Source organism: Myotis lucifugus, unplaced genomic scaffold (assembly GCF_000147115.1).
Source record: "Myotis lucifugus unplaced genomic scaffold, Myoluc2.0 scaffold_270, whole genome shotgun sequence".
Taxonomy (NCBI): Eukaryota; Metazoa; Chordata; class Mammalia; order Chiroptera; family Vespertilionidae; genus Myotis; species Myotis lucifugus.
In genome coordinates, this window is record NW_005871318.1 from 528,495 (window position 1) to 544,100 (window position 15,606).

Here is a 15,606-nt window from a genome sequence, read left to right on the forward strand (position 1 = left end):
TTCACTCCCCGCTTTTGTCTACATTTTTCTTTTTCTCTAAGACAGAGCTAAGGCTCCTCACCAGCTGCTCTTGATTCTTCATCTGGTCCGCAGCTTGTTTTGCTATCGCTGACTTGGCCTCTTCAGCAGCTCGACGCTCCTTTTCAAGCCTTTCTGCCTCTTCTTTTGCTCGTTTTCGTTCCTGTTCTAATTCCAGAGCTTTTCGAGTCTGTTCTTCTAGTTCTGTAAATATATGCAAGCGCCACCCCCAACAACAGTTAATTCCAATTATACTCATTATCAAAAGAAGCCAAAATAGTAGCAAGGAATCTAATCTGTATAGTTTTTTAAAAATTAGCACATCTGCAAATGAACATATACTTCATTTTTAACTTACCAAGAAGCCTAGTAATTTTTAAAAAATCTATGTTACAATTTAAAAATTATAACAAAGAAATGAAAATCCGCACAACTGTTTTTAAAAAAATAGTCTTTCCAGCCCTAGCTGGTTTGGCTCAGTGGATAGAGCGTTGGCCTGTGGACTGAAGGTCCCAGGTCAAGGGCATGTACCTCCGTTGCAGGTTACCCAACCCTGGTCGGGGTACATGCAGGAGGCAACCAATTGATGTATCTCTCTCACATCAATGTTTCTTTCTGTCTATCCCTCTCCCTTCCACTCTCTCTAAAAAATCAATGGAAAAATATCTTCTGGTGAGAATCAACCCAAATAATAATAATATTAATAATAATAATCTTTCCAAAGCTTTTCTTATAATTTTTAATTTATTGAGGTGGCACTAATTAATACATAATACAAATTAATACATAATAAAACCATATAGGTGTCAAGTGTACAATTCTATACTACATTATCTATATATTGTATAGTGTATCAAGTCTCCTTCCATCACCACCACCCCTTTGCCCTCTTCCTAGTAGAGTGGAATAGAGATAGAGGTGGAGCAGAACACAGAGGAGGCCAGCAGGGATCTACCAGGCTGAGAAGACAGATTTTATTTAGACTTTGGGGCTGCCAAGGCAGCCAAAGCTTGAGATGCCAAGATCCTGAAGAGGAGTGAATAGAAAAGTCCCCAAATCTGTTTGCTACTTCCCTTCAAGATGTTTGTCAACTCCTAAAATATACACATATGCTAAGACACTGCTAAACAAGGAAAAGGCAGCTGTAAGGCTAAACAGCTGAGCAAAGAGATCATCGCTCTCTTGTAGCTGCAGAATCAAAGGTTGGAGTTCAGATACAAAGACCCTCACAAATATGCAGTCTTTCAGATGGCACCCAAAGGACTACAGACCAGAGAGACCAACCAAACAAAGCCTGAGACCCAGTTCAACTCCATCAAAATAACCTGCACATATTCTGCCAGGCAAAGGAAAATTAAAGTCTCTCTAAAGGAAAATATCATCACCCAGTCTCATACACAATGGTAGGCATTCAACCAAAATTACCAAGCATACCAGGACATGGGACCAAAAAGACAGACTATAGACTAGGCCCATAGATTATCCAGTATTACAATGGACTAGAGGCCCAGTGCACGGACTCGTGCACGGGTTTGGTCCCTTTGCCTGGCCTGTGCCCTCTCGCAATCCGGGACCCCGCGGGGGATGTCGGAGACCGGGTGCACGGATTCACCCTGATTCCCGCAGGCCAGGCCAAGAGACCCAACCGGTGCACGAATCCCCTTCTCCCTCCCCCCTCCCCTCTGAGATTCATGAGTCTGTTTCATGTTTCCATGCCTGTACGTTGAGTGTCTGCCCCCTGGTGGTCTCTTCCTAGTACAGTGGAATAGAGATAGAGGTGGAGCAGAACCCCCTGGTGGTCAGTGCACATAATAGCTACTGGTCGAACAAGCGAACAGTCACTTAGGCTTTTATATATATAAATTGTAATGGAGTTAGCAAATAAGGACGTTATCATAATTCTGATGACTATCTAGGAGAGCCGGGAAACGAGCAAAGCGTGAAGAAAGGATCCAAGTCCAGAGGAACACTTACAATAATGTAGAAAATGATCTTCACACATCTTACAAACCCCCTTAAAAGACGCCAAGTGCCAGAGCCCCCTTTATAATGATAAAGCTCAATGTACCAATCTTTACCTTATGGTATGAACATATTCTCCTTCCCTATCTTCTAGAAACTTCATTTTACCTCTAACATTTAGGTTCATAATCCAAAGCCCATCCACAGAGAAACATCTACTAAAAATTCATGAGTTCTTTGACACAGACCCAGATACACTACCAAATGTATTTTAGCGAAACAGTGAGCCACTAGAATCACGCATTGAAACTCCACCCCCAAAAAAGATAAAATATTTATAACCACCAAATAACCAGCAAAACTGCAAGTGTAAAATAAAGAGCATGGGAAGCTCCTCCTGTGGCCAAGAAGGAAAGGATAAGGAAAGAACATCTTTAAAAGCCAGTCTTGAGAGGTAGGGAATCCCCCCCCCCAAAAAAAAAAGCTGCATTCAGAAACTGTTATGACATCTTCAGCTCACAGAAGTTTGCAGCAAAGGCATCTGAACAACTGATCTTCCTCTTGGACTCCCCATCTCCAGAACTTCCTCTTCAGAAGCTCTCTATTCAGAAAAGGATTACAAATAAATAGAATGGGGGGCTATGGAAGATGAGAGGAAAAGGATAGCTAACACAGTAAACAGAGAGAGAAAACTCCCAACGAGGAAAGGCCCAGGGAAGACATCACCTAGCAATACAACAGGAGGAGAGGGAACATGCTGCAAAATAAGCAGAAGGTCTGAACTGTTGACTTCCACCAAGGAGCCCAGTCTTGGCAGACATTAAACTCATCTGGAGATTTAACTTGCCCTTTCATAAACTCAATGACTCCCTATAAAACACCTGTCAAGTGATTATTTTCCTTTTCTCAACTTTAGGATAATTTATAAAAGTGTGCAATGTGCAACAATAATCTTACCTAATAATAGACAAACATGCAAATTGGTGTCACTACGCTACACCCGCCAATCAGAGCGACTATGCAAATTAATGCAAAAAAAGGATGACAGTTAATTTGAATATGTAGGCGCCCAGCAGCCTGGGTCCCTGGCCTGGGTCCCGGGAACATCATTGGCACCCAGGTCACTCTGAGGTAGGCCCCATGTGGGCCCTGAGCAGCCTAGGAAGGGCCTGGGCCAGGGGGCTCCTGGGCAGGGCCGAGCGGGCCCCTGCCCAAGCCTAAAGCCTCGGCCAGAGGCTTTAGGCCTGGACAGTGATGGAGCCGGTGATCGGAGGGAGCTGGGGGTTCCCTGCCCAGACCTAAAGTCTCTGGCCAGAGGCTTTAGGCCTGGGCAGGGACGGAGCCCGCGATCTGTGTGAACTACAGAGAAAACACCTTTCTGACCGCTCATTGGCTAAGCTCCCTGTATGCACTGCAATATTCTTAGTAACTTGGGTAATAAGAATTCAAAAAGGTGATCTAGGGTTTTTCCACCTCACTCCTGGAGAAAAAAAGAAGGTCCGCTGCTGGAGGGCTAAGAAATGTTATATCCTGCCCTAGCCGGTTTGGCTCAGCAGATAATGCCTCAGCCTGCCAACCGCAGGTCTGGGTTCAATTCTGACCAAGGGCATGTACCTAGGTTGCAGACTCCTCCCTGGCCGGGGCCCAGGTCAGGGCTCATGCAGGAGGCAACCAATCAAAGTGTTCCTCTCACTTTGATGTTTCTCTCTGTTTTTCGTTTTCTCTTCCACATTCTCTAAAAATCAATGGAAACATATCCTCAGGTGAGGATAAAAAAAATAAATAAATGTCATATCCTATGAAAGACACATCTTAAAAATGCCTAAAGTAAGTTGTCATTTTTTCATGGTGAAGGGACTGGAGTCCGTGTTGATGAAAACACCTTGGTGGCTGCAGTGACTGGCAGTGGCTGCAGCAGCGGGGTGATAGGGCTGGTGCCGTCCCCTGATCAGTCCGGTTGCCTCCCACAAAAAGAGGCCAGACTGCGGCTTAGGCCCGCTCCCCAAGGGGAGCAGGGAGTGGCTAAGCCGTCAGTAGGACATCCCCTGAGGGCTCCCAGTATGTGAGAGGGGGCAGGCTGGGCTGACGGACCCCCCCCCACCCCGCGCAGTGCACAAATTTCGTGCACCGGGCCCCTAGTTAATGCCATAAAAGGTAATGTAAAATCTAAGTAATATGTAAGCCCAAGAGCTGTCTAGTCTTTGACAATCACTGTACATTTACTGCATTTGTTTTGTTAGACACCTATTATTCCTTTACAAGATGTCAGGTGCAAATCTTTGTAAATACAACTGGTAATTGAACAGTGTGGTACTGGCAATAGGATAGACAAATAAGTAAGTGGAACAGAACCGAGTCTAGAAACAGACCCACACACATAACATTCTTTTGAATTTATGACAAAGGTGATACTGTAGTGCATTAGGGAAAGGACAGCCTTTGCAATAAGTGGGTCTGGGTGAACTGGAACTATGCTTGGGAAAACCCTGACCCTTACAAAAATCAGTTACATATAGATTGTGGACCTAAACGTGAAAGGCAAAACAAAGCATTTAGAAGGTAGTACAGAATAACATACAACTATAAAGAGTTTGGTAAATGGAACTTATAATTAAAACAGTCTTCATGAAAAGACACCCTTAAGTAAAAATGTAAACCACACAAAGAATATATTTTACAAAACATGTAAAGAACTCCTACATCAATCTGAAAAAGAAGAAAAATCAAATTTTTTTTTAATGGACAAAGATGTGAAAGGGCACATCACAGATAGTTATAAGCATTTGCAAAAGTGCTCAAAATAATCAAGAAAATGTACTGTATTCACTAGAATGACTAAGCAAACAAAACAAAAACCCTGACAATAACAAGTAGTGGAAGTAATGGTGAAGATACAGTGCAAATGAACTTTCATTCACTACTGGTAGGAAAGAAAACTGATACAACACTGGAAAAATTGTGGCAGTGTCTTCTATAGCTGAGTAGAGCCGTTATCTAGCAACTCCACTCTTAGGGTATACCTCCCCAAAATTAATACATATGTGTTATGTGCTCATGGCAGCCTTATCTATCTATCTATCTATCTATCTATCTATCTATCTATCTATCTATCTATCTACCTACCTACCTACCTACCTATCTATCTAAAAGGCTAAGTGACTGACTGTCCGTCCATCTGACCAGCCAGTACATATGATGTGCACTGGCAATTTAAAAATAAACACTGACTCACACATGTGCGATACAAATAAAGCTCTCGACAATGTGCACAAATCCGTGCACTGGGCCTCTAGTTTTATAATAACCCCAAACAGAAAATATCCCAAAGGTCCATCACCAGTAGAATGTGCAATAGAATATTTCACAACAATGTAAAAGAGCAAACTACAGCTACATAAACAAGTTTAAGCAAAAAAAAAAAAAAAAAAAAAAAAAAAAGCCAAACATAAGAGTGCATGAATTCACCATAGTACAAAAACAGACAAGGCATGACACCAAAATCACAAGCAACAAGGACAAAAAAATAAATAAATTGGACTCCAACCAAATTTAAAACCACTGAGCTTCAAAGAATACCATCAACAAAGTAAAAAGATAACACATTCATTGAATGGGAGAAAATATTTGCAAACCATATATTTGATATCTGATAAAGGACTTTTATCCACATACATAAAACATTCTTACATCTCAACAATAAAAACACAAAAAATGCAACTGAAAACTGCACCATGAGCCCTGCCTGGACCCTGTGGCTCAGTTATTTGGAGCACTGCCCTATATCCACAAAGATCTTGGGTTTGATTCTCAGTCAGGGCACATACCCAGTCTCGGGTTCCATCCCCAGTCTAGGTGCACGTGGGAGGCAACCAAGCAATGTGTCTCTCTTACATAGATGTTTCTCTCTTCTCTCTCCCCCTCCCCTTCCCTCTCACCCACTCTCTCTAAAAATCAATGAACAAAATATCCTTGGGTGAGGACTAACAAAAAATACATAAAATATAACAAATTTTTTTAAAATAAAATGACAATAATAAAATATAGACAAGTTTCTTCTCAAAAAAATTTTTATGGGCCCTAGCCGGTTTGGCTCAGTGGATAGAGCATCGGCCTGGGGACTAAAGGGTCCCAGGTTCGATTCCGGTCAGGGGCATGTACCTTGGTTGCAGGCACATCCCTAGTAGGGAGTGTGCAGGAGGCAGCTCATCGATGTTTCTCTCTCATTGATGTTTCTAACTCTCTATCCCTCTCCCTTCCTCTCTGTAAAAATCAATAAAATATATTTAAAAAAAATTTTTTTATGGGTTTATCTACTAAATATCAGGACTTAGATATGGCCAGAATTACTGCATTTGAATGAGAATTTAGCATAATTTACAAGACAATCATACAGATTTTAGGACAGCCTGGAAAATCTTTATTATTAGGGAAAAAATGAATGCCCTTTGCCTTAAGATGACTGACTTAAAATTATCTTAATAGGGATGCTCTATAGTCTTTCTTAAGTTCTATTTTCCTTATAGTCCTTAGTGTTTGAGTAGTTTTCTGTGTGAAAATTATTATGTTTATTATACATCCTAAATAAATGAGATTAAAGGATTTAGTAAGTAACTATTCTCTCAGAGAAGGTATTGTATAAATAAAAGTGCTATCAATTTTTTCTTTAAAATCAGACCAATATCATAAATTTCTTTAAATGTTTTTTTAAAAACACACTTGGTATATTCCAGGATTTTTTGTGGTTTTTTAAAATATATTTTTATTGATTTCAGAGAGGAAAGGAGAGGGAGAGAGAGAAACATCAATGAGAGAGAATCACTGATCAGCTGCCTCCTGCACACCCCACATTGGAAATTGAGCCCGAAACCCAGGCATGTGCCCTGACCAGGAATTGAACCGTAACCTCCTGGTTCATTGGTCGATGCTCAACCACTGAGCCACACCCACGTGGGCTATTCCAGGGTTTTTACAGCATTCTTCCTCAAAAAGCATTGCTTACGATTCACATGGCACTTAGCACTCATACCTCACTGTGTTCATATTTTTATATCTGCCAACCACAGACTTCACTGTCATGCACACCATGTATTTGTATTCCTAAAATGCAGAATAAAATTCACTTCATAAATGTCCACTTTAATTAATGAAAAAGGCACCTGACATGGCAGAAACAACATGGAGCTGGAATTCAGGAAACAAGTTCTGTCCTTGGGCTGTGGCCTGTGAACAAGTCTCTGCTTCCTCTGGAGTTTGAACTAAATAGTTCCTAGGTCTTTTAGCTCTAAGAAGTGAGGCTTCTAATGAGTCAGAAAAAAAGCCATGTTTTTTTCCCTTAGAAATTGTTTATAATCTCCTTAGAAATTGGAATGATCAACCAGTTTGTGGATTTATAGCAATCTTTGTGACTTCCTTCTCTAGATCCCCATTTGCAAATTACTAACGCACTGCTCAAGAGAACTCCCCACTATGGGAGGCTGGTGTAAGGAATGAAAATAAAATTTATTCAAGGTTATTATTTAATAAACCTTAAATAGAATAATATCCTTATTCTATTTCAAACAGAACTAATGGCTGACTCTATGAGTTGTCAGGAAAGCAGGTATTAATTGTAGTTTTATAAAGCGTAGATTTCATGTTAGCCCCGAGATACTACTCCTTAGTAAGGAGGAAAACATCTTATTTTGCTCAACACCATTTTTCTTTTGTCCTCCCCACTATTTGTTGTTTTGAATGTAGTAAATCCTAGAGTTATTTAATATAAACCACTCTCTCCAAATCCAATCTAACCTTTCTATACACTGTAGTATTTTTTTAATGTTTACTTATTGATTTAGAAAGACAACTGATTTGTTGTTCTGCTTATTTATGCATTCATTGGTTGGCTCTTGTATGTGCCCTAACCGGAACTCAAACCCACAACCTTGACATATCGGGACAACTCTCTAATCAACTGAGTTACTCAGCCAGAGTCTAAACTGCAGAATTTTGTTGTGCTGATTTTTTAAATATACTGAAATCAAATTTAGAGACCGAGTTCCAAAAGAGTTTACAGTCAGAATAGCTTAAAAATGCCTTAAAATACTTAGGTGTCTTAAGGTATTTAAGTTTTCCATAAAGTACTGCATAAATTCTTTTGTTTAAATGCTAGGAAGTATTGAAAAGTGTTCTTGTTTAAGGAACCCTGAACAAGAAAAATAAATTAATATGCATAGTCATTTACAATATAGAGTAATAGTACACTTGAAAATACTTACTTAAGTAATACTATACCTAACAAAAGAACAACAATTTTGAATCCAATGTCAAAAAGCGACTTTTACCTTTCTGGGCTTTCAATGTCTGCTCTTCAATTTGCCTTAGACGTTCCATTAGCTCTTCCTTTTCACGTTCTATTTTTTCCTTTTCCTTTTCTGCTATTTCTCTTTTCTTCTTTTCATTCTCTAATTGCGCCCTTAAAAGGAATTGCAATTGCTTTGTTACAAATTAATAACTAGAAATATTCACATGAAGCCTAAGTACTGTGAATCAACTAAGAAGAAACTACAGATGGCAAGGTAGGTAAACGAGGTACTCGCCTCCTCCCACAACCACATCAAAATCACAACAAAAATACAGGACAACCATCATTCAAAACAACCTGATAGCTGGTTGAATAGAAGTCCTACAACTAGAGAAGTGAAGAAAATACATCGAGACTAGTAAGAGGGGCACAGGCGTGGAAGAGGCTGGTCTGACACCATGTGGAATTTTTTTTAATTGGGAGGAATATCTTGGCTGCAGAGGCCTCCCATGGGGAGTAAGGGGTCCCAGCCCTACACCAGACTCCCAGCTCAGGGTTCCAGAGCTGGGAAGAGAAGTCCATGTAACTTCAGGCTGTAAAAAACAGTGAGGTTTGTGGTTGAGTGACACAGGCTAATGGAGTCCCAGGCAGTTCAACTTAAAGGGCCAGTGCACAAAATTACTTGGACTTGCTCTCTCTGAGCTCCTGCACTGGGGTAGCAACTTGGGGGGATCCAGGGACATATAGGAAGAAACCGGATTGTCTGACATCAGAGCAAGAACTCAGAGGCAGCTTTCTCCCAGACAGAAGTGTTCATAGGCATCATTGTTCTTATGCTGAGATATCCCTCGTCGGAAAGGTGACTGGCAGGAGCCATATCTGAGTCTCCATCCACCTGGCTCACACTGTTCCCTCTGCCCTGGTGATTCCCTGAAGCCCCATCCCACCCAATAATTTACAGCCCCATCCAAGCTGTTTGTAGCAGCTTTTCCATATGGTCTGTCCTAGCTCAGACTTCAAAGTTTGCTCAAATCTCTCAAATAAGCAAGAGCTGGCATCAGTGTGACCCATACCTCTCAATATGAGGCCCAGGCCCAGCACTAGCAGCAGCCTGCCTTGTCTCACATCTTGGTCCCTCTTGGGCACTTCTAAGCCCAACACAAGTAGCAGCCATCTGCAGATTGCTCTGTAGCTCCTGACCGGTGGCCTGAGACGGGGCACCGGCAGTAGCTGACTATGCACCTGCAAGGAAGCCCCAGAGCCAGTGCACCCGGTGGACAGCTTCAGACCATGCCAGATTACAACTCTACACATTCACAAGTGACACACTCAACAAGCAGACTTAGTGAGCATCTGCTCCATAACGGTGTCTCCTGCACAGCAGCTCTTCCACTATAGTCGCATTTGGTCCTCACAGCCAATTGGTCTGGACGTCAATTCCTCCAAATGACGCCAACAGCAATCAAGGCTCAACTACAAGACAAGGCATACAGCCCACAGAGGGGCTCACATAGAGTGACCAGCTCAGATGACTGTGGAAGCTGAGCCACTGGGCAATACAGAGCACCTACTACACAAGGTCTCTCTACCAATTCCAGGAGACATGGCAGCTCTACCTAATACACAGAAACAAACACAGGGAAGCAGCCAAAATGAGGAGACAAAAAAACATGTCACAAATGAAAGAACAGAAGAAAACTCCAGAAAAAGAACTAAATGAAATGGAAGCAAGCAAACTACTAAAAACAGAGTTCAAAATAATGGTTGTAATGATGCTCAAGGATCTTAATGAGAGCTTCAAGGGACTTAGTGAGAATTTTAAGGATCTTAGAATTAAAAGGAAATTAGTAGTAACATAAAAAAACATTTAAAAAGACAGTAAAAAATGAAGGATACACTAACTAAAATAAAGAATAATTTACAGGAAATCAGCAGTGCAGGTTACTGAGAATTAAATAAGTGATTTGGAATATGAGGAAGCAAAAATCACCTAATCAGAAGAGCAAAAAGAATCCAAAAATATAAAGATAGTGTAAGGAGCTTTTGGGACAACTTCAAGTGTACCAACATTTGCATCATGGGGATGCCAGAAGGAGAAGAGAGGAAGCAAGACATTGAAAACTATTTAAAGAAATAATAACAGAAAACTTCCCCTACCTAGTGAAAGAAATAGACTTACAAGTCCAGGAAGCACACAGAGTCCCAAACAAGAGAAACCCAAAGAGGGCCACACCAAGACACATCATAATTAAAATACCAAAAGTTAAAGACAAAGATAGAATCTTAAAAGCAGCAAGAGAAAAGCACTTAGTTACCCTATAAGTGAGCACCGATATGACTGTCAGCTGATTTCTCAACAGAAACTTTGCAAGCCAGAAGGGACTGGCAAGAAATATTCAAAGAGATGAAAAGCAAAGACCTACAACCAAGATTACTCTACCCAGCAAAGCTATCATTTAGAATTGAAGGTCAGATAATGAGCTTCATGGACCAAAAACAAAACAAAACAAAACACCTAAGAGAAGAAAGGGGGGGAAAAAAGATAAAAAACATAAATAATAAAATGCCAAAAAATACATTTCTATCAACAATTGAATCAAAAAATCAAAATAAAGGAACAAGGAATCTAATGAACAAAATAAACTGATGAATGAATAGAACCAGAGGCATGGGGGGGGGGGGGGAATGGGCGGGAAGAGATTAACCAAAGAACTTATATACATATATGTATTATGCATTACCTAGGACACAAACAATAGGGTGATAAAGGCCTGGGGTGGGGCAGGAACCAGGTGAAGGGGGTTAATAGGGGGAAATTGGGGGACATCTGTAATACTCAACAATGAAGATTTTTAAACAAGAAACTACAGCATGAATATTATGTCTTCATTATATTCAGCTGTGTTCAAAAAAGCATATTGTTAAAAATACATGCCCTGCCAGCGTGGCTCAGTGGTTGAGTGTTTACCTATGAACCAGGAGATCAGGGTTCAATTCCCGGTCAGGGCACATCCCCAGGGTGAGCGTGCAGGAGGCAGCTAATCAATGATTCTTTCTCATCATTGATGTTTCTATCTCTCTCTCCCTCTCTGAAACCAATAAAAATATAAATAAATCTACACTAATAAAAGACAAACATGCAAATTGAAAATACCTTCGCTACACCTTAAGCCATGCCCACCAGCCAATCAGAGCGACTATATGCAAATTAACCCAACCAAGATGGCGGCCGGCAGCCACAGAGCTGAAGTGAGCAGGCTTGGTTGCTCCAGTGATGGAGGAAGCCAAGCTTCCTGGCCGGCTCTGAGCTCCACTGAAGGAAACAAAGTTTCAATTATAGAAGGAAAATAAACCCCAGATACCTGCTTTCAGCCAGCCATAGCCACGGAGCTGGAGCGAGCAGGAGCCAGCTCTGAGCTCCACTGAAGGCAACAAAGTTTCAATTATAGAAGGTAAATAAATCCCAGAATAAAATTTTAAAAAAGGAAAAAAGGAGAGGCTGGGAGCTTCCGTCACCAGGGGGCTTGGCCAGCCTGAAAACGGCCCTCAGCCCCTCACCCAGACTGGCCCGGCACCCCAGTGGGGACCCCCACCCTGAAGGGGGTGTGACCAGCCTGCAAACAGCCATCAGCTCCTCACCCAGGCTGGCCAGGTACCCCAGTGGGGACCTCCATCCTGAAGGGGGTGTGACCAGCTGCAAACACCCATCAGCCCCTCACCCAGGCTGGCCAGGCACCCCAGCGGGACTCCCACCCTGATCCGGGACACCCTTCCTAACAGCAGAAAGACTGGGAATGACTGGTCACTATGACACACACTGACCACAATAAAAGGGTAATATGCAAACTGACCCTAACAGCAGAACAACTGAGAATGACTGGTCACTATGACACACACTGACCACCAGGGGGCAGACGCTCAATGCAGGAGCTGCCCCCTGGTGGTCAGTGCACTCCCACAGGGGGAGCTCTGCTCAGCCACAAGCCAGGCTGATGGCTGCCAGTACAGCGGTGGTGGTAGGAGCCTCTCCCGCCTCCTCAGCAGCGCTAAGGATGTCCGACTGCAGCTTAGGCCTGCTCCCTGCTGGCAAGTGGACATCCCCTGAGGGCTCCCGGGCTGCCAGAGTGATGTCTGACTGCCAGCTTAGGCCCAATTCCCCAGGGAGTGGGCCTAAACCAGCAGGTGGTCATTCCCCAAGGGGTCCCAGACTGAGAGAGGGCACAGGCCAGGCTGAGGGATCCCCCTGAGTGCACAAATTTTTGTGCACCGGGCCTCTAGTAATAAATAAAAGAAGGAGCTCTTACCCTAAAAAAAAAAAATCCACTAGCCAGTTTGGCTCAGTGGACAGAATATTGGACCACAGACTGAAGGGTCCCAGGTTTGATTCCGGTCAAGGACATGTACCTTGGTTGCAGGCCGCTGCCCTCGTTGGGAGCATGCAGGAAGCAACTAATCTATGTGTCTCTCTCACATAGGTGTTTCTCTCTGTCTCTCCCTCTCCCCTCCACTCTCTCTAAAAATCAATGAAAAAAATATCCTTGGATAAGGATTTTTTTAAAAATACAGGAGTACTCCGTTACATACACATATACTGGATTATAATGTGTTTCTTAATGTGGGGTCACAATAAATATAGTCAATCACTATTTTTAAAATATTAAAAACAGCCATTTTAGAGACTCAAAGGATAAATTTTCAAAACTGCTAGGAAAGTAAAACTGTCAACTACATCCCTTGTATGCACAGCATTTTTTAATGCAAACTTGTATGGAGAAAAAGGAAGTAGACTTATCACTTGCATACTCCATGAACTTTGACAATAAATTAGAGGTCAGCACAAAAGGAGTTAACTACACAGTTGACATACCAAAAATATTACTTCTTTAGCTTATTAGCAGGAACTTCAAGGGAACACACAAGGCTGTTTTATTTTAAACAGTAAAATACTGGGAGAGCATCAATTTTCAATCATTAATAAATTACTGTAAGTTTAATTTCTACAATAGATTCAATTCATGTTTAGCTACAAGATGACAAATCAGTTATGTCTCCTTTGACAATTCCATTAGAATGAAGTAGGTATCTACTGCTATTTTTAAAAGGTCATGAAACCTAGGTGGAAAAGACAGCCTCCCTCATTTAGCTGAATCTGCCATGGGCCTAATGAGACAGCTTCTTTTAAATACAGTCAAATTTACTCACTGAACATCTACCAAGAACCTACAATGGGTCTGCCTGCATGTTGAGGGCCAGAAATATAAAGATAAATAAGAATTAGGGGAGATGTTGTATTAATCATCAGAAATATTACCATTTAGTAAGTTTAATCAATATTCAATATTACCATTACTTTAATCGAAATAATTTTCTTTAGTTAAAAATGGATATTTTCATTTCTCAAACTTATCTGAATATGTCTAAATACTCCCCAAAAAAGACATCAGTGCCATCTGATGTCATTCTGAATGCCAGGCATAAAGCCATGTAGTTTCTCAACTTTCAGTCTCTGATAATGTTATCAGCAAAGTTTCATCAGTTTTTTCCTTTACCCTGTAAAACCCAAGTTTAAAAATTCCTGCAACTCCTACATACCTATCTGCCTCCAATAAAGAGGATCCAGCTTTGGGGTAAACAGCTAGAATTGTGACAAGTCTGCAAGAGTAAGACAGGTAACTAATGGTGATCTCCTACGCACCAAACCAAACATTAGGAGTCACCACATCTCCCCACTAGTTGAATGAAACCTCACAGCATTTAAGATTCTAGATACTCTTTTATCATGCCAAGCTGCCTTTTGCCCTTGATGTTGATTAGCCTCCCCAGCCTCTGCCACAAGGCCCACACCACAAACCAGATCTCAAGACCTAAAGGCTACAATAATATTCCATTAATTCTTGGGTGCTGGTTTCATTTAGTTTTTCCCTACTGACATTTAATTCATTCTTCTTCAAGGATGGAGGTAAGGAGATATGGAAACAGAAAGAAAAGAATGAAGGTAACTTGGCCACAAACAAGTTAGGGAGTGGGAAGATTAGTCTTTGTACCAAAAATGGAATAAATGTGCAGCAGATATTTTATTGATTATAATATTTATAACAACATACACAGTTTACTCTGTTGCACTTTTATGAAGCTTATGTCTCACATCTTACAAGAATTCTCCCCTGACTACAGCCATCACTAACTAACACTGTATTCAATTAAAACAAATGCCTTTGGCTCTCCACATCTCTTAGTTAAACCTAGTTTCGCAGGTCCGTCTTATCTCCCTCATGAAACTGAAGAGCTTGCTTCTCCCCTAAACAATGTTCAGTTAGGAGGACCAAGCAGGTATAGTCACTGGCCCCTAGGCAAGCCATGCATATTCTCATCTCTACATGTCTGCTTATGTTGGCTTCCTCTTCTGAAAGTATCTTCCCCCTCTCTAACTCTCAAGCCTATTTCTAAGTTTAAAGCCTTCGTAAAGTCCCACTTTCCCCATGAAGCCTCTTGTGTAATGATGTAAATCTAAATCATAGATATAAATATTTTTGTTTAGAGTTTATGTTTGGAAACCAAGTTTTTCTATTTCAAGAATGTAAGTAACATATTAATAAACTATAAATTCTCTACTAACATGCAAAAAATATTTTAGAATACCTTACTTTTTAAAGACTATCAGATGGATCCAATTACAGTTTTAAGTGAAGATTAAAAACTAACATAAAACTTCTATTCAGACTACCTATACTAATAAAAGGATAATATGCTAATTAGACCGGGAGACCGGACATCTTCCTACTGTCGACTTCCTTCCGGACAAAGCCACAGTGGTGGGGGCCGAGGCACTGGTAGTTAGGGGAGATCAGGCCAGCAGGGAAGGGCAGTTGGGGGCCATGAGGCCGGCAGGGGAGGGCAGGTGGGACCATGAGGCCGGCAGGGGAGGGCAGGTGGGGCCATGAGGCCGGCAGGGGAGCAGTTAGGCGGCAATCAGGCTGCTAGGCAGGCAAGTGGTTAGGAGCCAGCGGTCCCAGATTGCAAGAGGGATGTCTGACTGCCAGTTTAAACCGGCAGTTGGGCATCCCCCGAGAAGTCACGGATTGGAGAGGGTGCAGGCCGGGCTGAGGGACCCTTTCTCCCCCACCCCCCCGTGCATGATTTTCGTGCATCGGGCCTCTAGTGTATTAATAATATTAAAAATTAGCCCTGGCCAGTTTGGCTCAGTGGCTAGAGTGTCAGCTTTCGGACCAAAGGGTCAAGGGCATACATCTCAGTTGCAGGTTCAATCCCTGGCCCTGGGCCAGCAGAAAGCAACCAATTGATGTGTCACTCTTATGTCAATGCTGCTCCGACCCCCCCCCCCCCAT

At 41.9% G+C, this 15,606-nt stretch overlaps 1 protein-coding gene across 3 annotated transcripts in view; it reads right to left on the reverse strand.

Annotated features, from left to right (window-relative positions):
• Positions 1–15,606, reverse strand: part of RDX (radixin) — a 75,852-nt gene that overhangs the window by 33,143 nt on the left and 27,103 nt on the right. For all 3 annotated transcript variants that reach the window (XM_023762979.1, XM_023762978.1, XM_023762977.1), the window contains exons 9-10: positions 8,301–8,431; positions 62–222 (exon numbers count right to left, since the gene is read on the reverse strand). In XM_023762979.1, coding sequence (XP_023618747.1) covers positions 62–222; positions 8,301–8,431 — 292 coding nt within the window. The remainder of the gene's footprint in view (positions 1–61; positions 223–8,300; positions 8,432–15,606) is intronic.